Source organism: Alligator sinensis, unplaced genomic scaffold (genome assembly GCF_000455745.1).
Source record: "Alligator sinensis unplaced genomic scaffold, ASM45574v1 scaffold447_1, whole genome shotgun sequence".
Taxonomy (NCBI): domain Eukaryota; kingdom Metazoa; phylum Chordata; order Crocodylia; family Alligatoridae; genus Alligator; species Alligator sinensis.
The window spans coordinates 1,944,087-1,971,229 of NW_005842123.1; the positions used below are offsets into that span (position 1 = coordinate 1,944,087).

Genomic DNA, 27,143 nt, shown 5'->3' on the forward strand with positions numbered 1-27,143 from the left:
TACAGCCCCACCATGTTTCGTGAGATTCCCATATATGCTCCATTGGAGTGCGAGGCAGGCATTAATCCTCCTGCAAGGAGGCTAAGAGTTTAGAAGTGCTAACAGCCATGCATCAAATTAAGATTTCCAGACCCCTGGCTCCCAGTTATGGTGCAGTCTGCCGCAGGTGACCACAGGAGCCACAAACCCAGGATACAGCCCACACAAGAAGCTGGCATGTAGGGTTCTGCTGGAAGCTTATTTTTCTGTTTTTCAGCAAAGTCAGTCAAAACCAATAGCGAAACATTTTGCATTCAATGAAATTAGTCTTTTGCAACTAAACTAAACAAAAAATTGTCAGGAAGTTCTCATACAACCATCCATCTCTATTTCTCCCCCAAAATAGGAAAATTTGAATTTTGATTTCCTAAAATAAGGGCTGTTTGGATCCTAGGATTTTGACTCTATTTGGTATATGAAGCTTAAACTCCACATTGCAATTCAAGTTTGGCCTTTGATAAGGACCTCTTTTGGTTGACACCTGTATACCTGTATATAATTGTATTGCGTGATATTTTAAACTGAAAACAATGTGGTGAAGGTTGAACAAAATTATCTTGGGTACAGAGGATTTTTTTTTAATTTTAATATTTTTAGTGCATTTAATCCACAGTTTGGTTCTTGCTTATTTGATTCTCTAGTGGGCAAATGGAGTTCCAGGACTTCATCTGTAGCTATCCACTTTTTTCCAGGGGAAAACTGCTTTTCCTAAAATTGAATAGGAAAATATGGGCTCAAATTGCATGCAGGGTTGACTTCTAATCAGAACTAAAGGTACATAGTCCTCAAAAACATTAAGTGAAAATCAGTGATTTCCTAGAGCAGAATATTACTAAAAGTTGATTCAAGCACTATAAACTGTGAGAGATCAATACCAGAATACTGTAATATTTTATTAATATCACTTAATCCTGCAGAAACACACAGCCCACCATTTTATATGCTACTCTGTAGTGTTGTAATCTGACACCAAAAAAATACTTTAAATACATTATGCAGTTCTAAAGCTCATATTGGTGAAGTAATCTTCTAGCTGCTGTCCCTGGGGATCTTTATAGAAAAATTGCATTTAAAGGTGTGATTTGGAAGAAGAAAGGTAGAGGTTGTTATGCCCGCAGGAAAAGAGCAAATGAGTTCTGAGTTTCAGGGGCAGCGGACAGAATAACAGCATTTGCTATTAAATCACCATGTAAAATGCACCCAGTTTGGTAAGGGTGGGGGTTTTTTTTGAACATTCCTTATGTCAAATCCTGAAATCAGTGTGTCATAGCTATTAGACAGGAGCTTTGGTGAGTCTGCAGAAAATTGTTGTTCTATTGGTAGGGTTTCAATAAACAGAGGATTCTGTCTTCAGTTAATATTTTAAAATAATATCCTAAAGCTAAAGAGGATTAGTGTCCCATATATGTAACTACTATTGAGTGTCATACTCATGCCTGAGTAAGAGACAAGACACCATAGATTTTAGCTTAGTTGATTTTTATGAGGGTCTGACATGATGGAAAACACAGCTGACTGAAGTTCATTCCAGATAAAACTGATGGTAATGTTCATAAGTGGGAGAAATGAACAGAAGAAATGGCAGTGATGTCTCTGAGTTTTGGATGTATACCATCTATCTTGATTTGGCTAGGAAGTTACAACGTTTTTATATCAGATTTGGACCTGGCCATAGTTATCTTTCATTGCCAGTTCTGCAATATATCTCTGCACCGAGGTGTGCTGTGGACTAAACTTCAAGATTTTTTAGTTTTCTTCAGCTAGTACAGTATAGGGCAGCCAATTTACTTTGCCAGATTTTTATTGGCAATGAACGTTGGATTCTGCAGTGGCTTCCAGTTCATTCTCATTGGAGTTCAGTGTAGTGTAGGTTTTAACCTACTGGGTGCGTCTACATGTCTCCATACAGCAACATTACTGCGCTGTATTTTGGTACTTCCTTTTGGGAGTACTAACAGATGGCACAGTAACTGCCCCTACTGCACTGTATAGACACGCAAAGACTTCCCCATTACCTCACCGCAGCAGTGCACTACAAGCAGGGAGTGTGCAGCTATGGCAACGTAGCTGCTGATTACATGTAGACCCACATGATTGCTACATCACTGTAGTGTGCCTTACAGCAATGTAGCACATCACTATGTCACCATAGGGCAATGTGTGGACATGCCAGCTGAGTCCTTGATGGCCTGGTTCTTGCTCCCATGAAAATATTATATCCTCATATGACACCTTAGCAGTTGTAGTTATCTGAAGGATTTGTGGCACAAATGATGAGGAGCCAGCTGTTAAAAGAGTGGGTTCTTGCCTTTGAAAATCTGTATTTCTCCAATTACTCCTGTATTTATGCTTTTCAATCTAACTGTTTTATATTTGTTTTATTAAAATTGTTCACATGATTGTCCAAAGCATGGGGTGGATACATCTTTGACTAATCACATAATGAAGTATAGACCTAAACATCCAATTATACAATTCAACTCTTCTTTTTTTTGTCACTTTTGTTTATTGCTATGTTGCAATTCAAACATGGACTGTAAGATCTTGAAGATGGGCCTATTATTTACTGTATGTTTTCCCAGTGCTTAGCCAGATGGAGCCCCAGTTGCATAAAATTACCATGCAAATAATGATGTTTTCATTCTAGTATTAAGAACTTCCAATGGTATAATAATGTAGTAGTCATCGTTGCATTACAGATACACTTAGCTTCCAAATTGGTACTTAGCTGGAATGCAAAATATTTCTTCCATTTGTATAATCACCTGAAACTCTATTTAATTGATGCTTTGATTTGTCCTTAGGCCTTTTATATCAATGGGGCACTTCTGTGTTTAAGCTTAATTTAATTCAGTACAGAATACATGTAATAATCAAGTTTATAAGATATTTCTGCTATTATATTAATTTAGCATTAAGATGCACCTGTGTTGATGTCTGTACTAAAACTAGAGAATTCTAATATAGATATGAAAAAAGTAGTGAATCTTCTTAATTTAAATCAAGGCTGTCCAATTTCTGAATGGCTGGGGGTTGCAGTCCCTGCACCCTCCGCTATCCCTATGCCTTGAGATATATAGATCCCTCCCACTGTGCAGCTGGAGCTTGGCTGTACCATGCTGGCACCCTGTGCTGTACAGCATTGCATGGGACATCTGGGTCCCCCCAAGCCACCTGGCTATGGGCTCCCTCAGCCCCACCCCCAGAGATGGGGTCAGGCAGTGGAAGTCAGAGAAGAGAGGGGGAGCCTGGAGACTCCTGCAGCAGCTGCTGCTGGAGCAGTGCTGAAGTGCCCAGATCAGGAGCCTGGACACATGTTAACTCCTGGGCTAGGGGCAGACATTCACAAAGCCTGAGCCTGAATTGATAAAATGAGCAGCCAGGGAATTCAGGCAGATCCTGCTGTGCCTGCAGTCTGCTGGAGCTCTGGTTAGGCAGCAGAAGGGCAGGGCCAGCTCTGTTCTCTGGAGCAGGCAGCCCAGCCCAAGTATGCAAATCATCTGAGATGCTAGGGGGACTCTGGTTTAACTTAAACAAGGAAGAAGTCTGGGGAAGACATTGCATAAACTGGTTTGACCCTGATCAGTTAAGTATGATACTACATTCAACCAGGTTTATCTTAAACCAGTTTATGCCATTTTGAAAGTGGTTTATGTGCACTGAACTTCTGTTCTGTTACAGGTTTAAACCAGTTTCTGATCACTTAAACCGGTTTATGTGTAATGTCTGTCCCTGGCCCTCAGGTGGACAATCCTGATCTAAACTGACACTGTCTACTTTAATGTTGTTGCAAGGTTCTGTCTTACATATATTTCTTTTAATCTTCTATGGTGTACCTGATGGCACGGTGTAGAGCCGCCTGCCTGGTTGTTTTGGCAAAATTATTCCCCTCAAATGAGAACTATTTGTTGGCTCCCAGTGCTGGGTTATTTGTCTTCACCTGATGAGCATAAATACTCTTGCGAGTTCAGTAGAGAGGTTTGAATAGAAAACAGTGATCAGAAGTGCTGAGGATTTCATCCTACGTACTTCTGTGCAGATATGTCTCTAGCACCTTGTAAAGCACTGAGACACGGTGGGTACAATATAGCTGACCTCTGCAGGGCAAGCAAGAAGCTGAGATGTCTCATGCAAAATAGCTTTCTTCCTCTTGAGGAAGAGAAATAGGATTAGGAGGTATATCAGAAAGACACGGACATCTCTGTAAAGCAGATAGATCCTGAAAGAGCAGGACAAGTCCTCTCCCCAAAAATTCATGCTGTCTTCCTTTTTCCCCAGACAGCTTTTCACCTGAGAAGAGTCCTACAACTTCCTCTGTTTGTGGGGACTTTCTAATCTCCTTCCCAGCAGTACTACTTTTCTGGTACTCTGTTTCTGGAAATGAAGCACTGCTTCTGTTTAAATTAATTTTATACGAGATGAAGCATAAAAGAACAAAAGTAAAGTTCACATGTACAATGTATTTCTGTTGTGTGGCGCATGTGCATGTGTACGTATGAGAAAGAGACTGTGTGACTCATTCTGTGCTTTGGTACAAACAGTTCTGATAATGCGCACAGAGCTTCCCTCAAGCACAGAAGAACTAAGTTTTATCTTTCAAAAGGTTAGACGTCATTCATAGTTATGATTCATGCAGGAGCTGGAAGTGCATTCGGACACTGGTATGCTGATGATGGTGTTAAATTGGTTGTATTTAACTATTATAAATATGATATCTGAAAAAACACTATAACTGTTATAATTATTACTGTGTAATAAAGTAGGAAACATTTATATATTCCAAAATGTATGTTTAATATAGTATTTTTTTAGTAATGTCCAAACATGTGTCTTCAGGTTGTAAAATCTGGCAACAAAGTTCACAGTTTTGGAAAGAGGGACCAGTCTATCCGGAGGAATCCTAATGTTCCAGTTGTAGTACGAGGCTGGCTACATAAACAGGTGTGTATAAGAGATGATCAGTTTCTGTTTCTTTGAATTTCAAAATCATCAGATAACCAAGAAAGCTTTTTTAGGTAACAGCAAATGAACAAGGGCCTGACTGCCAGTAATCCAAGGCATCTGGAACTCCTATTTACTACAGGGGAGAGTTATATGTGCTCAGCACCTCTGAAATCAGCCACCTAAAGTTTACTTTAAAATTGGATATGATTATGGAAACAACGACAAATAGACAACAGATTAATGGTTTAATATGAAGGCTGCAACTCTCTTGCCTAAATCTGGTTACCATTCTGAACTGTGTAGTAGGATTTTTTTCTATGTGGGGTACTATACCTGTGAGCCTGTCCATAGGCCTTGACTGAAAGCAGAGCTGCAACCCATTCTCCTTCTGCACTTCAGTGTTAGGCAAGAGAAGATTAAGGGAGATTCAAGCTATGCAAGACAGAGCCAAATCCTCTTCCAATGCACTGCCGTACTCAGGACCAGTGACCAAGAAGCCCTGCTAGTTATAGAGATTTCATTCAACTGCATTGGCACTTGCCCAAGTTGCCATAAATGTAACCCAGATCTACAGACTCAGACCTCCTGGGTGACAAGTGGAAAGTGAAGAAAACCCACGCATCCTTTCACCAGTTTTACATATAATGAGTCTCTTTGTCAGCCTCAAACTTGTAATCCACCTAGCTTCCAACAGCTAGATTGCAAATAGCAGGTGTGAAGGTGAAACAAGGTCCATGATAACAAATCTCCTAGGCAGTAATGTGTGTTCCTCATGTTACAGCATTACAAGGAGCCAATCACCTAGTCCCAACATACCCTATTTGCCCAAGGGCAGTAGCAATGGACAGGATAGAGCCTATGCAGGTATATTTAGCATGTGCCACTGTCCCTTACAACATAAAAAAAGAAAGAGGAGGAAAAGAAACAGCCTCTCTCCACATGTTTAAAGTGGGATTAGGACGGGGAAAAAAGGGCATATGTGGAACGGCGCTTCAGAGATTCCCATTTGGAAATCCTCTCCTTCAGTCCAGAAAATGTTTTCTGTGCTTTCCACCCTGTCAAAGATGCACTCTGGCAGACAGCTTGTTCATTTAACATTTTTTATGGCCTCCGCTTATTTAATAAGATTTTTCTATGATCTTCTAGCTAGTCAGTTCTGTCTCTTTATTTGCAACCCCCCGCTCCCCAGTTCAACAGTTGTATCAGTCAGTCTTCACAGCATGAAACTTCTGAGGCTCTTGAAAAAGATGCTTTGGGGCCACTCTACGTAATTTATAGCCCTATCTCTTAGGGCAGGAGTGTCAAACATATAGGTCATGTAATCCTACCGACAGGGCTTCCAGAGGTGCCAGGAATTGGGGGGTCAGGTGGGTAGGGCCCACCACTGAAATACTGGATATAGAGCACTGTTGGGGGTGCATACCAGATGGTAACCAACATCAGCCTTAAGCCCCATGGTTGCCATTGCTGCTTGCCCTACAGTTGCATCTGGATCTGGCGCATGAAGAGACCTGCAGTCTGGATCCAGCTTGTGAGGAGCAGTGAGTTTGACACCCTTTTCGTAGGAGGAACAATGTACTAGGTAATAGGAAACATTAAATTGAGAGGCTGGTGTCAGAACACTTTTTATGTGAAGGTAGGCAGTTCACACAAATGAAATTTTTTTCTAGGTGGATGCTGTAAACCTTTGACAGAAAGCAGAATGAGAATTTGGTACATGCATCACCATATGTAGTTAGAGTATAGCCATCTCCTTATTTTCTGACTATTGAACATTTGTATTTCCTATAAGAATTTTGTGAGCTACACTTTCAGCATCATAATTAAGAGTAACATTAGGTAAGTTAAATTATAATAGGGACCTACCGAAATCATGGTGAAAGTGCAGTCTCCAGCAGCTCCTTTAATCTTTCTGGTTCTAAATATGGAGCAGTTTTTGCCTCCTGGCCAATCAACAGCAAGCAGCGGGGCCACCAGGGCCCCTTGACCAATCAGCAGCAGGAGATAAAAAACATGTCATATTTAAAACCACAGTTTTTGCCCCCCCAGCAATCAGTAGCAAGTGTTGGGGATACTAGGGTCCCTCTGCCAATCAGTATTGGGGGCAGTACGCCACGAAACCAGCAAGATTAAAGGAGCCACTGTAGAGGTCACTTCTGTTGGAATTTCAGTAGATCTGTAATTATAATAATTTTTCAATGTTATTTTCTGTTTTTGGACAATGCCTATTTCTCTGCTGAAAATCTCTTGTAGAGCTAAAAGTCTAATAGAATGCATTGTATTTTTAAAAGAGTTTTTGAGTTAACTTGAAGGTTGGTGAGAGAATGTTCTAGTAAGTATTTTCCTTGCTTTTTTTATGATTTCTACACATTTTAACTCATTTATTTACCGAGTTTTTTTTCTGCTTTTGTATGTTGTTCAACTACACTTTTCTTGTCTACTCTGCTAATATGTCCTTATACTCATCAGAAACGGAAAGCAGTTCGTGTTGGAATGCATCTCCCTTCTTAATAACTTGATTATTTTTCCTAATGGCCTGATAGATCCTTTGAAGAAATACATGGCAACAGCTCCTTTGTTCATAGAGCCACATGTACTGGAGATCTAAATTTAGTTAGTGAATAAAAGTTTGAAAATTGTGCTGTGGATGACTTAAGAAAGATCATCGTGTAACTGGATACTATACTTGATGTTTCTGTGATTGTATCATGTTTCACTAAACAAAAAGCAAAAAATTCATTTTTTTGTAATAAATAACATACTTGGTATATTTCTGATAAACTGTTAATTGTTATAACATAAGAATTAGATGCTAAGGTAGACTCTCTATCTTTGAGATTGTATTTGAATGGAAAGAAAGTATATTAAATTCTTTGTATTTCAGGATAGCTCTGGAATGAGGTTATGGAAAAGACGATGGTTCGTGCTTTCTGATTATTGTTTGTTTTACTACAAAGGTGAGTGGATAACAGGCTGATCTAAATAATTTTCATGAAACAGACCTTTTTGGAAAATGTTTTGGCTTGCTTTCTGAACATCTCTTAAAGTTCAGTATTTTTTCCTAACCATGCCATAACCCTCACATAACTATTTTAATATTACTTTTGTAACCCAAATCCTCACCAGTAAGCAAAATTACTGTTAGCTTATTTGAATTGGTTTTGGCTACAGCATGGGTTTGGGGAAACAACCAGGGTTTCCAGCTGTTCATAGATTATAAATAATAATATTTTATATGTTATTTAGCATTGTCCATTTTCAAAGCACATTGCAAACATTAATTAATATAACATCTCTGGGATATCGTTTGATAAGTATTATTACAGCTATGGAGAAACACCATGAGACTGACTTATCCAAGATCACAGAGTCAGTGGCAGAGTTCAGATCAGAACCCAGGCTTTCTGAATCCCAGTTCCAGTGTTGAATCATTAGACTTCTCTGTGCCTTTGTTTCTTCTTGACCCAAATGGAGGCATTGCATCCCACCTGCTGCACATGAATTTATAAAGTTAAAAACCCAGTTTCTATAGTGCTTAGGAAAATTGCAACACAAAGGGCACTGACAGATGTGGAACAAAAACCAAAGAAACGCACCCTGTTAAAAGCAGCAGCATATTACTTCCACCTGGCTCCGCATCTGTATAGATCAGGCGCTTCAGTGGGGCTCTTTGGTTCTTTTAGCTAAAGATGATTCAATCAGCTACTAGTTCACTGGTCACCAACTGGTCAATTGTGACAGCTGGAAACCCTGGTCTCTTGTTTCCCCAAACCCATGCCTTAGCCAAAACCAATTCAAATAAGCTAACAGTAATTTTGCTTACTGGTGAGGATTTGGGTTACAAAAGTAATATTAAAATAGTTATGTGAGGGTTATGGCATGGTTAGGAAAAAATACTGAACTTTAAGAGATGTTCAGAAAGCAAGCCAAAACATTTTCCAAAAAGGTCTGTTTCATGAAACTGGTCAATTGTGATTGACCAGTATATCCTGGAGTCTCCTCAAATTGATCCTGGGCTGGGGGGGGCTGAGCGTATGCATGCATGTGTACGCCCTAACCCCACCCCCCCGAGCACAGCAGGTCAGTTGGTGGGGGAGGGGACAGGCAGAGGCCTCAGGGGCACGTGCAGCGGGGCTCGGAGCACAAAGCCCAGCCCACAGCTGCAGCTGTCTCTGCTGTGCACAGATCGGGGGGCGGGGGGGCATGTGCCCCCCCAAATGCGGGGCAGCACCAGTAGCTGTATGTAGGGTGTGGGGGCAGGCCCTGCACAGCCAGGGGGCATGGGGAGGGGGGGAAAAGCAGCCCAGGAGGATGGGGGGGGTGCATGCCTCTGGATCTGGGGGCAGGGCAGGGTGGGCTGGAGCCGGGACAGCGCCAGGCTTTCCCTGGCTGGGCTGTGCTCAGGCTGGGTGGCTACACCGATGGTGCTGGGAGTGAGGCCATGCAGAGGGAGACTGTAACCCCTCCCTAACCCTTGCTTCCAGCACCACCACCGAGTGCAGTGCAGGCCAGGCCTGGTGAGCACAGCTTTCCCCTCCCCCTGAGGACATTGGGGCTGGGGACTGGTGGGCACAGGGGAAGGACAGCTACAGCTATGGGCTGGAAGGCTGCTCTGGGCTGTTCCCGCCAGGCCTGGCCTGCACTGTGCTCAGCGCGGATGGCAGCGGTGCTGGGAGTCCCCCCACATTCAGCTTTGGGGACATGCCCCTTCCCCCCCGCCCTCCTGGTCTGCGTGCCCCCGCCCCCTCCCTGAACTCCCTGGACAGGCCACTCATGGCTTTGTCCTCCACTCCGCCCCAGCTGTGTAGGGCTTTCCCCTCCCTCACCAGCATTGGGGGCAGCGATCAAGGCCCTAGTGTTGATGGAGGGAGTGGGGTAGGGCTGGGGCCTTGATCTGCCCCACTCCCCCATGGCCCTATCCCATCCACCCCCCCTCCCCTCCCCACAGACTTACCTGCTGGGCCAGGGGGTGGGGGAGGTAGATCTTCAGTTCCTCTTAAATTCCAAAAGTGTTCGCCAACCTAAAAAGGTTGGAGACGACTGAATTAGATAAATGTGCCAACCACCCCACCAAGTGCCTGATCTCTGCAGATGATGGGTAAGCTGGGTGCAACTAAAGCTCTGCCTCTTCTGGTCTTGCGCTGGGGTTGATGCAGGAGCTCACTGAGGTTACAGTAAAGTGATGTTTTGTTTTTTTTCCCATGTCTGCAAGCACCCAGAAGTTTTGTTTGTATATAGACTGTGGTAGCTCTATAACTGCTTAAATAATTAATTAGAAAATAAGTTGGATGTATGAGTCACACTTGATAGTCTATTTTACATCATGCAGGTTTACTGACTTTTAAATCATTACAGTTATGTGGCATCAAAATCTATGTAGTATCATATGTTGATCTCAAAGCATTGCACAATGTGTTAATGCAAGGTGGGAAGGAAAAGGAAGCAGAGTCACTAGGGGTGCCTAGTACATTGAAGCTACTCCCATGCACTGTAATTACAATGTGTTGTAATTACCGTGCTCTGGCAGATTCCAGCATCATGAGTATCAGTGTCCCCATGCTGAAAAATGGCACCAGGGGCACTTAATTGAAGCTTGTTGGGCAAGCATTAGTTAAAGCACCTTTGCCGCCGTTTTTCAGTGTGGGGACGCTGATACACGTGACACTCCTGGTGCTTTAATTACAGCAGCTCCCAAAGCTACTCTAGTTAAAGCCCCTCCCCCACCCTGAGCCTCCCAGAGCATGTGTATAAATGCCCCAAGTTGCTGACTCCTTGGGGTGGGGCTGTTGAGGAGGGGAGAGGGCAGATCAGCTGCATAAGTGGAGACAGTGGTGCCTAGAGATGTCTTTGGCACTCCAGTAGATTTTTTGAATCACTAGTTCCTTGCATTTTAACACATTGTCACTTTGGTGGCCTTGTTTTTTCCAGTTCCTCTCTTCTGTTCTTTAGTCCCTGGAGTATATCAGCAGAAGAATTATTTTGAGTGCTTATTTTTCTGGCTGAAAAAACAAAAAATTGGAAATGGGAGAAATTTCAGGAGCATAATATAATAGGCACTGTTTTCTCCACTGTTTGATGGTACTGTATAGGGAGAATATCTTATTGAAGAGGTACAGTGACTCACTTTTTCCATTCAATAGATAGCAGAGAAGAAACTGTTTTGGGTAGCATACCGTTGCCTAGTTATGTCATATCTCCCGTTGGACCTGAAGATCATATCCACCGCAAGTTTTCCTTTAAGGTACAATTAATCAAATACAACATTTATGGTATATATAATTAGCAATGTGTATAGTAAATATTTTTAAATGTTTGTTTGCCTGGGAGAATATATTGTCATAGAGTAAACAGTAACATTTCTAATTGTCCCTGCATAAATATTTTAAAAACAAAACTGATTTATCAAATACATATTTAATAAATATTTTTCAAGCTACATAATTGTTCTTGTATCTAATAATTATATTATAATTCATCTTTCTACTATGCTACATACTTCTTTATAGCTTTACTTTGGCATATGGGAAATGGTTTTCTATAAAGCCTCAGAAAATAAAACTGATAAACTTTACTAGTACTTTTTATAAACTGAGAAAAACATTGCCTTTTCCCATGGAATGCTTTACTTCAAAGTGGATGGGGATGCTTTTTATTTGCGATAAAACCACCTGCTCAGTTTTGACAGATAGGAAATGACAGTGTCATGACTTTAGTCTCTCTTACATAATGTAGTATGGCAATGAAAGTTCTCATTTATTTTCTCTTCCCAGAACTGGGTAATTGGTATTTCCCCTATAGTAGCTAAAATAATTAATTTTCTTCTTTTGTCACTTAACGTACTTTGTAATTTCCTCATCTCAGGGGAGGATGAGCAGCCAGCTTATTCTCCTTCATATTCTGGAAGCTGTGGTTGTCCTAGATGTGGCTTAGAACAACATTTTAATTTAGTCTTCCATGTAGTTCTTAAGTAAATCTATTGTTTTGATAATTTGGGGATTCGTTGTTAAAAATCTATGTTGGATAATTTATGGTTTTACTGTAGCTATTGCAAATCTTTGAAAAATCAACAAAAAACATAGACCTATTGTTGACAATGGAAAAACCTGCCTCCAACTCACTGTGTGACTAAGCCTAGCCATTAAGGCAAATTATAGTCTTAAACAAAGGTTACAGTTTTAAAATACACAGCTGTTTAGAACAGAATCTGTCACATTGTGGGCACATATGCACGTTCATTAATGCACATTAGTTACTATGCCTTAAGTTTAGCATGTGCTTAATGAAGTACTAACTAGTATTCTCATTTGTAGAATTATTACTCAAATCTAGGTTAAGACTGTAAACTGATTTAAAATAATCACACAAGAAAAAGGGATTAGTTACATTTCAAGAGCCAAATAGCACCTCAAGTAAGCAAGCTTCAGTATTGCTATTGACAGCCATCAAGCTGGTTTTTACCTAGGTTAGACCAAATTGAATTGTTCCATATTCTGCTGTCAGCTGGAGTTGTGATATGGATAAATCCTCTGTTTCAGAAGCAGCGAAGTTACTTTTCTCTCAAAGTTCCTTTCAGATGATTTAGAATAATCCTACTGGGCTTCAGTAAGTCTCTAGCCATCACAAAATAAAGCCTATTTCCAGAAAGACAGAAAGAAAGAAAAACAGAAAGAAAGGTCACAGTAAGGCATTGTATTAAGACAGTGTCTTAATACCTTAGGCTGTTTGCAGATGTGAAAACAAAACAAAACAGTGCTTTAAACTCAGCACACTGCTGCACCGAGCCCAGCACGTGCCCAGAAGAGGCAGCCTGTTAGTTGGACTTGGCTTGCCGAATGTCTGTTGCCCACTCGCTTCAGTGGGTCTGTTTCGGCACTAACAGCTAATTCAATCAGCTTTAGTGAAAAGCGCCAAAAAGCCCTGCTGAAGCACCTGATCTGTACAGGTGCTGAGGAGGCGGGTCAAAGTAACACACTGCTGCTTCCAGTAAAGTGTTTGTTTTTTTTCCCATGTCTGTCAGCGCCCTATTAAAGTCAAGGTATCCTTATAAAATGTCTTAAGACAACATTTGTAGCAAAGCTGGTCTTATTGTGTTTACAGTCTGTGTGCCCAGGGTCTGGATCAAACTCCCCCCAAAGGTGGTGCAAACACTTACTCTGGACTCATTCAAAAGGTGTCTGGACGTTTATCTTGCTGGGATAATTTGACCCCAGCAGACTTCCTGCCTATGGCAGGGAGGCTGGACTCAATCTTGCAAGGTCCCTTCCAGCCCCTAATGTCTATGAAATCTATTATCAGACAGTCCATATATAAAATTCATTAGATACATAGCATGGTATGTACTGTTTATAGAAGATTCTATGTTGGTCTGGGCTTGATTTTAGTTAAGCTTTCATTTAAACTTTATTGCAAATGTTAAGGTAAACTCACTTCAAAACTATGTTTTGTAATAATAACAAGAATCTGATTTTCTAGGACTTCTGTAGCAGTGATAGCATAGCACTGTCTGAATTCCATGCCCCCAGAATTCACTGTAGGTTTGCAGAGGTTCAAGGACACTGTCTTACCAGAATTCTGTCACTCACCAGCTATTACATTTATCTAATCTGTCCAGTGCCCTTAAATGTACTGAGCGGGGACAGGCACTGCATGTCATAATTAAATGCAGCCAGGAATAGAAAACACAAGAAGATGAAGCCAAAAATAAAGATACAATTTTTTTTTCACACTGAAGTCATGAACAAGAGGAAGCTGTATCTTGTCATGTTTTTAAAGTTTTGTCTGTTTTTCATTTGGGTTTTTGTGTAATATGCTAATTGCACTTTAGGCATATGCTTGTTTATTGGCCAGCTTCCATTGTAAATGTCTGTTTTCTGAGATTGAAATCTCAGGGTAAAAACTTGCTTTGACTAAAAATTATCATGCAGCCTCTGTGAGAATTTTTACATAATAAACTTTGACTCATAAGGTTTTTTTTAGCTCAGTTAACTTAGAAATTGAAAAATAAACACTTTTTCTAGGTTTTCTTTTGGGGAGAGGACCAGTTCAATAGTATGCCTATTATTTGAAGTGCAAAACCTGATGGGAGTTTGTGGGTTTGGTATATTGTCTTCCTTACCTGCTAAGGCTTGGGTTCAGGCTTTTGTCTCACTTGCAACACTGTGTCAAAATTATATTGTTAGTGCCTAGAGCAGCATTCTGGTGCAATGATATCCTATCTCACAAGTAACAGAGCGTATATTAAAGCGTGTATTATTTCAAAGTTTCATTTTGAATTCAATTTGTTTTTATCCTTCCAGCCAATTTTTTTTATTTTCCCCACAGAATTTCTCAGGGAAGCCAGGCATTATGGCAGTCTCTGAAGCTCTAATATCTCTGCCCCTTATTTAGTGTAGAGAAAGAAAAGAAAAAAGAAATCTTTTTACAAACAGCAGAATTTTCGACTTATAATTGTTCTAATATGCATTTTAATTTTCTCAGAGGAAGTAATACAACTGTGGAGTCTGCTGCTGATCCTATTGATTTCAATAGAAGTAGCACAACATTTTTATAAGAGATCTCAAATGACATTAATGCTACTAGGACTCTTGCCTTTTGCATTATTCCATCTTGTGTGGCTTATATATCAGAGGGGTATCTTGTTCAATGCTAACACCCAACACCAAGAAAGGAAAGTGACTCCAGGGTTATAGGACAGTCCACTGAAGAGCTTATAGAAGAGCCCCTCTGAATGCCATCTGTGAAAATCAGGGGCTGCTTGCAGACATTTAAAAAAAACAAAACCCAAACAAAAACGCTCTTTACCAGAAGAAGCCGCACATTACTTTCACCCAGGTCTATAGCGTCTGTATAGATCAGGCACTTCAGCAGGGCATTTGGCACTTTAAGGTAAAGCTGATTGAAGCCAGAAAAGCCTCACTAAAGCACCCAATCTATACAGATGGTGGGTGAGCCAGGTCCAACTAATGCAATGCCTCTTCTAGGCATGCGCTGGGCTTGGCACAGGAGCATGACAAGCTTAAAGTAAAGCACCGCTTTTTTTTGTTTTTTTAGAACATCTGCAAGCAGCCAGAATGTACTAAGGGGAGTTGATCATCACTGCTGAGACCTGTGGGAACATGGGCTACATTCAGTCAGTTGCTTATTACAGAGAATCATAGAAAATCAGAGTTGGAATGGACCTCAGCAGGTCATCTAGTCCAAACCCTTGCTCAAAGCAGGAGAATCCACAATTATATCATCCCAGCTAAGGCTTTGTCTACCAAAGTCTTAAAACATCCAAAAATGGAGATTCCACAACCTCTCTGGGTCTGTTCCAGGGCTTTACCCTTGTGAGAGTTTTTCCTGCTATCTAACCTGAACTTCCCCTGCTGCAACTTGAAACCATTGCTCCTTGTTCTGTTACCTACCACCACTGGGCATGTCAACACATCACCGTACAGCGCCATGCTTTAGTACTTTCTTCTGGTATGTTATGTCCATTGCTTTCCTGCATCCACACAGCCAGTCATCATGTCATAGAAAGCAATCAGGTTGGTCAGGCATGACTTGCCCTTGGTGACCCCGTGCTGACTGTTCCTAATCACCTTCTCCTCGAAGTGTTAGAAATGGATTCCCTGAGGGACCTGCTCCATGATTTTTCCAGAGACTGACATGAGGCTGACTGGTCTGTAGTTCCCCGTATCCTTGTACATAACTTTCTTAAAGATAGGCACTATATTTGCCCTTTTCCAGTTGTTGGGACCTCTCCCAGTCTCCATGAGTTTTCAAAGATAATTGTCAGTGGTTCTGCAATCATATCTGCCAACTCCGTCAGTACCCTCGGGTGCATCCTATCCAGCCCCATGGACTTGTACACATCTGGCTTTTTAAAACAGTCGCTAACCTGTTGCTATCAGCTGTTCACCTCCTCCCCAAACTGTGCTGCCAGGTGCAATAGTCTGGGAGCCAACCTTGCTTGTGAAGACTGAGTAAAAAAGGCATTGAGTACTTCAGCCTTTTCCACATAATCTGTTATTAGATTGCCTCCCCCAGTCAGTAAGGGACCCACACTTTTTCTGATTTTCCATTGTTGCTGTAAAAACTCTTCTTTTTACCCTTCATGTCCACATCCTTTCTGTAGTGAGGGGGCCCAAAACTAAACACACTACTCTAGATGTGACTTCACTAGTGCTGAATAGAGGGGAATAATTACCTCCCTTCACCCACTGGCAACACACCTACCAGTGCAGCCCAGTATACCATTAGCCTTCTTGGCAACAAGGGCACACTGCTGGCTCATATTCAGCTTATTGTCCACTGTGACCCCAGGTCCTTTTCTGCAGAGCTGCTGCCCAGCCAATCAGCCCCCAGCCTGTACTGGTGCATGGGATTGTTCCATCCTACGTACAGGACTTTGCACTTGTCCTTGCTGAACCTCATGAGATTTCTTTTGGCCCAATCCTCTAATTTGTCTAGGTCACCCTGAATCCTAGCACTACTCCCCCCAGTTTGTTGTCATCTGCAAACTTGCTGAGGGTGCATTCTATGCCACTTCCAGGTAGTTGATGAAGACATTAAACTAAACCGGCCCTAGGTCCTACCCCTGGGGCACTCCTCTTGATACTGGCTGCCAACTAGACATCGAGCCATTGATTACTACTCTCTGACTGCGATGCTACAGCCAGTTTTCTACCTACCTTACAGTTCATTCATCCAACCCATACTTCCCTAGCGTGACTGCAAAAATGTTGCGGGAGACCTTATCAAAAGCCTTGCTAAAATCAAGGTATACCACATCCACTGGTCTCCCCTTGTCCACAGAGCCAGTCGTCTCATCATAGAAGGCAACCAGGTTGGTCAGGCATGATTTGCCCTTGGTGAATCCATGCTGACTGTTCCTAATCACCTTTTTCTCCTCCAAGTGCTTAGAAATTAATTCCTTGAGGATCTGCTCCATTATTTTTCCAGGGGCTGACTGGTCTGTAGTTCCCTGCATCCTCCTTTTCCCCTTACTTAAATATGCGCACTACACTTGCTTTTTTCCAGTCATCTGGGACCTCTCCTGATCACTATGCTTTTTCAGAGCCAATGGCTCTGCAGTCACATCAGCCACATCACTCCCTCTGCACCCTTGGGTGCATCCCATCCAGCCCCAGGGACTTTTACACATCCAGCTTTTCTAAGGAGTCCCTAACTTGTTCTTTTACCACTGACGGCTGCTCACCTCCTCCCCAAACTACTGCGCGGTGCAGTAGTCTGGGAGCTAACCTTGCCTGTGAAGATTTAGGCAAAAAAGGCATTGAGCACTTCAGCCTTTTCTGCATCCTCTGTCACAAGATTGCCTCCTTGATTCAGTAAGGGACCCACACTTTCCCTGATCCTCCTCTTGCTATTGACATACTTCTAGAAACCCTTCACGTTACACTTCAAATCCATTGCTAGCTACAACTCCACTTGTGCTTTTGCCTTCCTAAATTCCTTCCTGCATGCCTGAGCAATGCTCTTATATTCTTCCCTAGTTATTTGTCCAAGTTTCCACTTCTTATATGCTTCCTTTTTGTGATTTAGTTTACTGAAGAGTTCCCTGCTAAGCCAAGCTGGTCTTCTGCCATACTTGCTAGTCTTCCTGCACATCAGGATGGTTTATTCCTGCACTCTCAGAAGGCTTCTTTGAAGTACAGCCATCTCTCCTGGACTGGTTTCCCCCTCAGACTGGCTTCCCAGGGGATCCTGCCCATGCATTTCTGGAGTGAGTTGAAGTCTGCTTTTCTGAAGTCCAGGGTCCTTACTTTGCTGGTTTCCATCCTTCCTTTTCTCAAGATCCTGAATGTAATCATCTCGTAGTCACTGCTGCCAAAATTACCATCCACTTCTACATTCCCCATCAATTCTTCCCTGTTTGTGAGCAGCAGGTCAAAAAGAGCATGATCCCTAGGTGGCCGCTCCAGCACTTGCTGTAAGCAACTTGACAGTAAATTGTCCCCAGCACTCTCCAAAAACTTCCTGGATTGCCTGTGTACTGCTGTATTGTCTTCCCAGAACATGTCAGAGTGATTGAAGTCCCCCATGAGTACTAGTCTGTGTGATCAGGAAATTTCTGCTAGCTGTTTGAGGAAAGCCTCATCCACCTCATCCTCCTGGTCTGGTGATCTACAGCAGAGACCCACCACAACATCAGCCTTGTTGCTTTCCCCTCTGACTCTAACTGAGAGACTTTCAACAGTTTCATACTGGAGCTCTGAGCAGTCATACAGCTCTTGTTACATAAAGCACAACTCCTCTTCCTTTTCTCTCATGCCTGTCCTTCTTGAACAGTTTATACCTATCATGACAGTGCTCCAGTCATCTGAGCTGTCCCTCCAAGTCTCTGTTATTCCAATCGTGTCATAGGTCTGTGACTGTGCAAGGACTTCCCATTCTTCCTGGTTGTTTCCCAGGCTCTGTGCATTCATATATTGACACCTGAGGTAACTAGCCAACTGGCCTACTTTCTCAGGAAGAATGAGAAGGCCTCCCTTGTTGCCCCCTCCTTCTTGTGCTACCTCTAGGTCACCCACTTCCCTACTTACTTCAGGGCTTTGGTCTCCATCCCCGTCAAACCTGTTTTAAAGCTATCTTTAAAGCTTACTAGCTTAGGTTAGTAAGCCTGTCTCCAAAGATGCTCTTCCCTTCCTTCATCAGGTGGATCCCATCTCTTCCTAGCAGTCCTTTTTGAAGCAACAACTTATGGTCAAAAAGAAGCCACAATGCCTGTGACACCATCTGTGGAGCCATCCATTGATTTACAGGATGTGTCTACTGCTGCCCTTTCCCTTGACCGGAAGGATCGAGGAGAACACCACTTGAGCCCCCTGTTCCCTTCACCCTTGCACTTAGAGCCCTGTAGTCACTTTTGACCTCTTTAGGGTCCCCCCTGGCAGTATCATTGGTGCTACATGGATGAGCAGCTTGGGGCAGTAGTCAGAGGGTAGGATAAGTCTCAGTAATCTTCCATGACATCTCATATCTGGGCAAGCAGCAGACCTCCTGAGACAACAGGTCATGCTAGTAGGTGGATATCTTTGTCCTCTGCAGAAAGGAGTTGCCAACAACCACCTCCACTTATCACTTCCTCTTGGTGCCAGTGGTGTTAATCCTCTCAACTTTGGGGAGGCCTGGTCTGGCCTGTTCCATTGATGGATCATGCTCCTTCTCTGTTGCGAGGGCTCCTTATCTGTGCTCCAGGCAGCTGGGGATGAAGACTTCTGCTTGCTTCCAGAGGTCACAAGCTTCCACCTTCCTGGGAGTCCATGTCCTCTTCCTTCTCCAGTGCTGCTTCTGGCAGTGCTTCCTCTGCAGTCCTAGAGTTGTCTCTTCCAACATCAAATTGATTAACTTCTCATGTCTGAGGATGCTTCAGAGCCTTGCCACCTTCTCCTGTAGCAATTGCTTGCTCTTGCCTGCTCTCTGAGGAACACCACCAAGAGGCACTGTTCACATTGTAGGCACTCCCGAACCTGGCTGTCACTGGAAGGAATCTGCAAGCCACAGTCTTCACAGCATGAAACCAGGACCTAGGTAGAAGCCTCAACAGTGAACAACCCTGCAGGGACAGACATTTGACAGGTGCAAGCAGAGGAGGGGCTGGCAGTAGCCATGGCTCTGGCATTGTGACATCCTGGAGCCATCTCTCTGGGTCTCTTAAATCCACCACCTACCTGTTCCTGCCCTTGTCTCTAAGCAGACCTTTTCTAGAAAACTACCCTCTAGGCTAAGGTAGCCTGTTCAGTGCTCCATGGTCCTGAGAGGTTCCCTTTCCCCTGCTAACCTGCTTCCTCTCACCAAGCTTACATTGAAGGAAGATGAGAGAGAGTTTCTGGGTAAAATCTCTAAGAAACTCCCCACTCACTTTAGTCTCTAGTTAAACAAGGGTTTTAAATATTGATTTAACTGCTGAGTTTTAGCTACCTACAGTAAATATCTAGATTAGTTACTCTTAATTAAAGATAGAACTTACCTTAAAGGCTCCCCTTCAAAGAGAGAGGCTGGGAAATGCTTGCAAACTGCCCTCTTTGCTGTTTCTGTTTGCTCGCTTGCTCAGGGAGTCTCCATCCCCATATTAGGGCTTTTATCAGACACATGCAGGAGCTGGGCAGCAATCATTCAGCTAGCAGCACTCCCAGCTGCTCAGAGCACATGCCCAAACACACATCCCACCAAACAAACACTTATCCTTGCTGTCCTGGGGGCAAAGAAACCTTCAGAGTGACTCCAGCTGGGTTGTGCCAAGGCCAGGCTCAGTCTAGGACAGAGGCAGCGGGTGAGTGGGTTCCCACTCCCTGTGCCTGGTCCTGGCCTGGTGGGAAACACGTGGTAGGGGAGGCGGAACCCACCCACCAGTGTGGCTGTCCCAGAATGAGCCCAGCCCCCATACAGCACAGAAACTTCCTTTGTCCCCCAAGACAAGTGGGCAGCAGCAGCAGCAGCAGGCAAGGGAGGCTGGAATGACATGGGAGGGGAGGGGCATGCCTCTGATCCTGGAAAGAACGGGGTGGGGAGTCTAACTTCCTCAAAGACTGCAAGTCCCTGGCTGCTGCTCCTGCCACATGGTCAGAAAAGAGTGTGTGGGCATGACATGGTACCCTCTCTAGATCTGCCCCATTCTGCTTCTGGCATCTGAAGAAACTTGTAATTTCTTTTCACATACAGCTGGTAACATTATTCACTTGGAACTGATTCACTGTTAAGATGAGTGATTGGAATATTCATTTAGTGTTGCTTCAGAAATGTATCCTATATTTGACGCTTTTTCCCCTGACAGTAAGGAGAGTTATTCTGCTGTATTTTCATTAAGTGACTGCCTTTGACTTGTGGGGGGAATTATCACATTTCATGTTTGTAATTGTGGCTCTTTCTGTCTTAGGAGTTAGAATTTCTGTAGATGAAAATAGTGACTTTTAGCTACCTAACATTAGTGATTACATATCTTCAGTAGTGTAGGTTTTTTATTTAAAATATTTTCTTTGAAAATCTGAATCTTATCAGTATTTTAACTTGTTCAACTTTTTGTCCTTGTCTTGTCCTTATGGGTTTGCTCTTGGGTTTTTCTCTCCATTTCTCCTTCTGTGCATTATGGGAGAGAGCCTGCCTTTTCTTCTCAGTCTGTCCAGCATAAGGCATCTGAATGCATGAATAGGTACCAATATTATTTTTTTCCCTGTTGTGCATGTGGATGTGTTGTGTTTTGGGCTGCTTAGTGTATTGTATTTATCCTTAATAATATTTGTTAAATTCTGTGCCTGTTAACAGCCTTAGGTCATTACCATAACATTTTTTTCCTTGCACATTTAGCATGCTACTAATTGATATCTGCAATGTGTTTAAATTTTACTTTAACCAATTTCACATGTTAAAAGCTGTTCAGAGAGTCCTGTTTGTTGATAATACCACGACACCTTTTTTGAGCTTTCTGAAGCAGGGAATATTGTGAATGTGATTTCTTCAATATTTGGAGGGAGAAACGTGCCATACACTTTGCATTTTCATATTATCACTGTACAGTCTGGTAGGTATATAACATCCTGCAGCATTTTCTGGTTGCATGGTGAACACTGCTATCCTGAGAGAGACAGTAGGCTTCTGTGGGAGAAAAAGACTCGTACCATTGATCAGGACATGCAGGTGAATTGCAGTCAGGAATGAGTTTAAGCAGCAGGCCTCAACTTTATTAACCTAGCACTGGAGAGGAGTTCTACATGCTCTACCTCTGTCATTTCTCACATAGATATTTAAATAGTGCCAATGTGTGGTTACAGGTTATACCCTAACCCTAAAACTCACTTCACTTTTAATCCTCTCATCCTTCCAATTTCTTTGTCACAGGGACTTATCAGCTATCCCCTTCATTTATAAGTCCATGGCCTGCCAGCAGAAGCTCAGGTCTTTCTTACCTTTGGGAGTTGGACCTGTATGCCTTTACTTGCACTGGATGCTGGCCATAGATTATAATGACCAATCCCTGCTACTCCCACTACATCCTGTTCCTTTTCAAGCAACCTGTACCTCCATAATGGTATGAGGAAGGTGAAAAAACTTTCAGGCCCCTGCAAGCTTGCCAATAACAAAAATTCTTTCCTGATCCCCAAACAGGTAATTGGTTAAATCAACAGCATTGTACAAAAAAGGCTCCTGTACCACAACTACAGGGGAAGAGGTCATTGCAAAAGCCAGAGCATAAGTTAAAATTAAATGACAGGAGGAGAGAGAGACTAGCCTGTGCCTCCCTATCTAGGCAATGGGAGGTGGAAGGATGTTGCTAGCCATGCTTTCCAAAGGATGCATTTCCTTCTTCTTTCTGGGCTGTCTGTCATACTGTAGTCTGGTCAACCGTCCCAACAGAATGTCAGGAATGGGCTCCCTCCTTTATCTCTCAGCTATGGGGTATAGGAGTAAGAAAGTTGATGGCACTCTGACTTGCACTAGGACAAAGTAGGTCATAAAGCTCGTAAGGAAGTAAGAGAGCTCCATTGAATTGTAGGTGAGTGCGAGACCATTGGCAAATGTCTGCTTACAAAATATTTAGTGCTGAAATGCTGGATAGAAACTTTTACTCTGCAGTAAGTTTGCATTTTCTTGAGGCAAGTGTCTCATGTCAAGACCATGGGAATATATAGCTGAAATTATGTAGAAAGCATTGTGCAATAGTATTCTGTCAGACTTGTTACTGGGCTTCTAAAATGGGTAGGTTATTTTTCAACCAACTATAACAAGAGGTAAAAGTATTCAACAAAACAAAATAATTATATATAGGGTCCATTTAGTTTTTTTAATTAGATGAGTTTTATTATTTAAAATATATATTTATTAGAAACAAAACAGTTTATTTTACACGTGCTGTTCTGTGTTGATGCCAGTAGCAGTTTGTCCAAACACTGGACACTTAAATTACTAACATGATCATTGCATGAACTTTCTAGCTGAATAGATTTTTGTAATTGGTTCTAGTGCCCACAAATGCAACACAGAGAGAAAAATGCAACACATAAGAGATTATACTATATGCTACATGGTAGAAAATATTAGAAAATTCACACAAGATCAAAATTTCCCAGGTTAAAAGACTTTTGAAAAGACTAAGTAATACTGAAAAAATTATTAGAAATTACTGACCTCACTTATGATTCTCTGAATGGCTTTATGTTCCTGTTCAATCTAATGTGTTGGTGTTAAGAGAATTGATTGTCTACTTCTGAATTCTGTTTTTGAAGTAACACGCAAGAAATATTAAAGCTTTGTTTTAGGATAGAGTATCCAATATGACTTTTTCTGTAATCTATGTATCATATGTTCTAGCAAGTATGGGTAAGATGTGTCTAAATTTAAGTAGACTGGAGAAATGAAAGACCCATTCACTGAAAGTATGGTTATAAAGTTCTATATGTAAAAACAATGGAAAGATTACAATATTAAAGTTTAGTTCTAGACTACAGACCATTTCTACACATAAAACTGTCCTTGTTTTGAGAAAACACATGGGAGCTTTTTATTTATAAGAACATTTTTATATACAGCAGTATGTGGATGATAATTTGATACATGTTGCTAACTTAAATTGGTTGTAGCTAACTTTGTGGATTTTTAGCTTACATGCTTTAACCAAAAAATGTTAACATTCCTAAAATGCCAGTTTACAAATTATTTGTATTGTAAGACTTCTGTCTTTTGTTTCTTGTAAACAAATTGGTTGTTACAACAGTCTAGGAAAATTGCCTCACATAAGATATTCTTGCAGCACACCCATCACTTTGTTTTGTATAGTGCTCATATTAAGTGAAAGATATAAGTTAAGGGGAAAATGAAAAGGTGAAATTCCTCGAATAAAAGAACAGAACAAAGAGCTGCAAGTATATTATAGTGATACAAAAAGGAAACGAATTGGATATTATTTTGGTCAAGAAAAAATAAGGGTGCCATTAAACTCAATATTTGCTACACAGCAGTGGCTTTCTGCTCTGCATAGAGGAAGATACTGTGAGAACTGCGTGCAACTGTAATAAATTTTCAGGCAAAAAAATAATAGCACCATCCAATTTGTCTTTGCTTTTTGTTTGCAGGCTGTCCACACAGGGATGAGGGCATATATTTATAATAAGAGTTCTGTTATTGGCTCCCAGGCAGAGCATTCAGGGATGCGCACATATTACTTCAGTGCAGACACCCAAGAGGATATGAATGGCTGGATTCGGGCCATGAATCAAGCTGCCCTGATGCAAACCAGATTTTCATTAAAGAGGCAAGTTCACTGTGTCACTAATTTTGTAGATAAGTGTGAGGGAGGGGGGGTTTGGTCCCAAAAATCAAAATAATAAGTTTCTATTCCTATAAACAAGAAACGAACTATCCTTTCATTTTAACTTTTTTAATCTGTGCATGTCTTAACAGCAACTCCAATTTTAAAAATAACCTAGGTCATAAATGAATGCATTTTGCTGATGATGAGCTGGGGGTACAAAGTAATTGATGAAGCCCTGTACTGAGAATTGTTATGACAATAGAGAAAATTCCTGGAGAGAAGTGCAACGGGGAGGGGTTGCTACTTTCAGTTTCTGAAAATTGTATTATAGCGAGTTGATAGTAAAAGCCAAGCAACCCGAAAAGAACAAATGTGTTTTTCAGTCTCTATATATAAAAATATTAATGCATGAATTCCTGTTGGGAGCTAGGATCAATTAGTATCTTGACTTACTGCATTTTACAAGTATGCAAGCTCTTTGAGAGAGATGCTTTTTTCATTATGTTCCTAAATTAATAGGGTCCTGCATATTGGCTGGAGCTGCATAAGTGCTGACTGCATTATAAAGAATAATAATAATTAAGGTTCTAGATCTAATCTCTGAAGATTTGAAATTCTGAAATGCACATAAAGGTAATTGCTGGGTGATAAACTTCAAAAGAGATGGAAATGGGGAGCTACTCATTAAAAATATTTTCTGAGTCCAGAAAAAAACGTGTTTTGCTTCAGACAGGACATAAATAGCCTAAAAGTAGGACAGATTCCATTTAAAAACCACCCTGCCATGAAGAGAAGAGAGTATGACATGTTTCAGGGTAATATGTAGTTAAGATTATCACATGTCTTGAACAAGATTTTTATTCTCTTAAAGCTATTCTCTTGAAGCAAGCTTAGAGCGATATTCTCAGTTTTCCACTACCAGGATAAAATATTTGACATTTTTCATATGTAACTTTAAATCAAAATGCATTTTTGGAGAACCCAGAGATATATGTGTGAACAAACCCTAAAATGTGATTAGTTATGCCTTCATTTAAGTGTTCACTTTAAATCCCTTCAAACTTGCACTTGAAAAATAGGAAAACATAGAATTCAAAAACTGTCTATTGGTCTGATCGTAGTAGGAAAGATGAGTAGTCAGTAACACGGCAGTCAGGTGCGTGCTCACGATATAGAGCAGAAGCCATTTTATAGTTTAATTCAAACTTAAATTGATTTTGTCCAACTTCTTTCTCTCCTTCCAACCATACACTTTCCTCCTCTGGCAGGAAAGAGTCATATTTCCTGACCTTTCCTTCATCCACTGGCTAGTCTCTCGGTGGAGTGGACAGATGTAATGCTTAGAACATTTGAAATACATTTTAAACCCCAAAAGTTGACATACACATCGCTGTGGATCAGTTTAAACTTCTGGGAATGTTTTTAAAGTACACTGGGAAAATCAGGTACTCTTTTGAGTGGGTCCTCCTTGAAGCAGTTCAGTGTTATGTGCAGACACAAAGCATTCCTTGCCTAGTGTCTAGTCAGTCTTCCAGGAATTCTAAACTGCACCGCTTCTCACCCCCTCAAACATGCAGGGCAGTGAGGCTGCTCTGGGATTACTGCCTAAAGATCTATGGCCTATAGAGACAGTTTGCAGGGGTGGGGAAGCAGAAAGCCTCTGTGTCAGTTTCACTATCCTGCTAGGGGGTCCTAGGTTTATTCTGGGTTTGGAGGGGTGGCTGGGAAGGGGAGGAGACTTTGTAGCCCTGGCTTGTAGTGGGTGAGTTGTCTGTAACAGTAAACACCTGTCAATTGCTTTGTTGGGCGGAGGGGGCGGGCAGGGCCATTGCAAGATGGGCACTTAGTAGAACAGAATAGCTATTATTTCCATGCTCAGTGTGAAGTGAATTAGTCCATTAACTAATAATTGTTTCTCTATGCTGCAATCTTGCAGGCAGCCCTGCCTGTAGGTTCCACCCTGCCCATACTGTCTCTATGCAGTTGCTGGCAATGAAAGGTACTTGAGCAGCTTTCTAGAGAAAGTCCTTTTAAAGCTTCAGTGTAAGACTATGGAAAGTCCCAAAGCAACCATCCTGAAGAATGAAGAAGCAGGCCCTCCCAACTCTCTCCCTGCCCACACACAGCTATACCTGGTCACTCTGTCTGGGTACCACCACACAGAGTTTAGTAATGTGCAGGCAGGTATGGGCATGGACTGTGCAAAGTGAGGCATGCCAGGAAAGTGAGGCATGGGCTGTGGGTTAGGTGGAGAGCAGCAGTGGTAGTCCAGAAGCAGGGGCCAAGAAACACTTGGCAACCCCTCTAACCCTTTCTCTTCCCCCCTTAGTTGTTCCTGGGACCCCACAGCCCAGGATCCATATCAGGGAAGTGAAATTGACACAGTTTTCCAGGACAGGGGTTGGAAAAGCTGGGGAGTCTTACTGGGGGGCAAACAGAGCACCCTTCCCCTTAGGAGCCATGAACATGGGGTTACACAGTCATCCCCCCCCCCACTACCTGGCAACTCCTCCATGCCAGCCCTTATCCCAGTTAAGGTCTTCCTCCCCCTCTACAGGAATCCTGGGGAAACTCCAGGTTTTGATCCCTTGCAGGTTTGATGGTCTGGGTACTGTACCACCCCCTGGTGGCATTTTGGCAGCAATGCAATCCCTAAGGCTAAGTACAGACATTTGGGAGGTTAAATTGGGTTCAGAATAGACTCCTGATTTAAACTTAGCTTGTCCCAGTGCCAACCTTACACTTTTAGACCTTGTCTCAGTGACCAGCAGTCAGTCTAAACCTGTAACAGAACAGACATTCCATACGCACAAACCAGTTTAAAAATTGCAGAACCTGGTTTAAGATAAACCTGGGTCTATGTAGTATCAAACCAGTGCATAGAACTTCTGTCTACTTCCCCTGTGCAGCC

General features: G+C 42.0%; 1 protein-coding gene across 3 annotated transcripts in view; it reads left to right on the forward strand.

Moving 5' to 3' along the window:
* Positions 1–27,143, forward strand: part of PLEKHA7 (pleckstrin homology domain containing A7) — a 194,695-nt gene that overhangs the window by 102,624 nt on the left and 64,928 nt on the right. For all 3 annotated transcript variants that reach the window (XM_025205641.1, XM_025205643.1, XM_025205642.1), the window contains exons 4-7: positions 4,876–4,980; positions 7,868–7,940; positions 11,124–11,224; positions 24,054–24,232. In XM_025205641.1, coding sequence (XP_025061426.1) covers positions 4,876–4,980; positions 7,868–7,940; positions 11,124–11,224; positions 24,054–24,232 — 458 coding nt within the window. The remainder of the gene's footprint in view (positions 1–4,875; positions 4,981–7,867; positions 7,941–11,123; positions 11,225–24,053; positions 24,233–27,143) is intronic.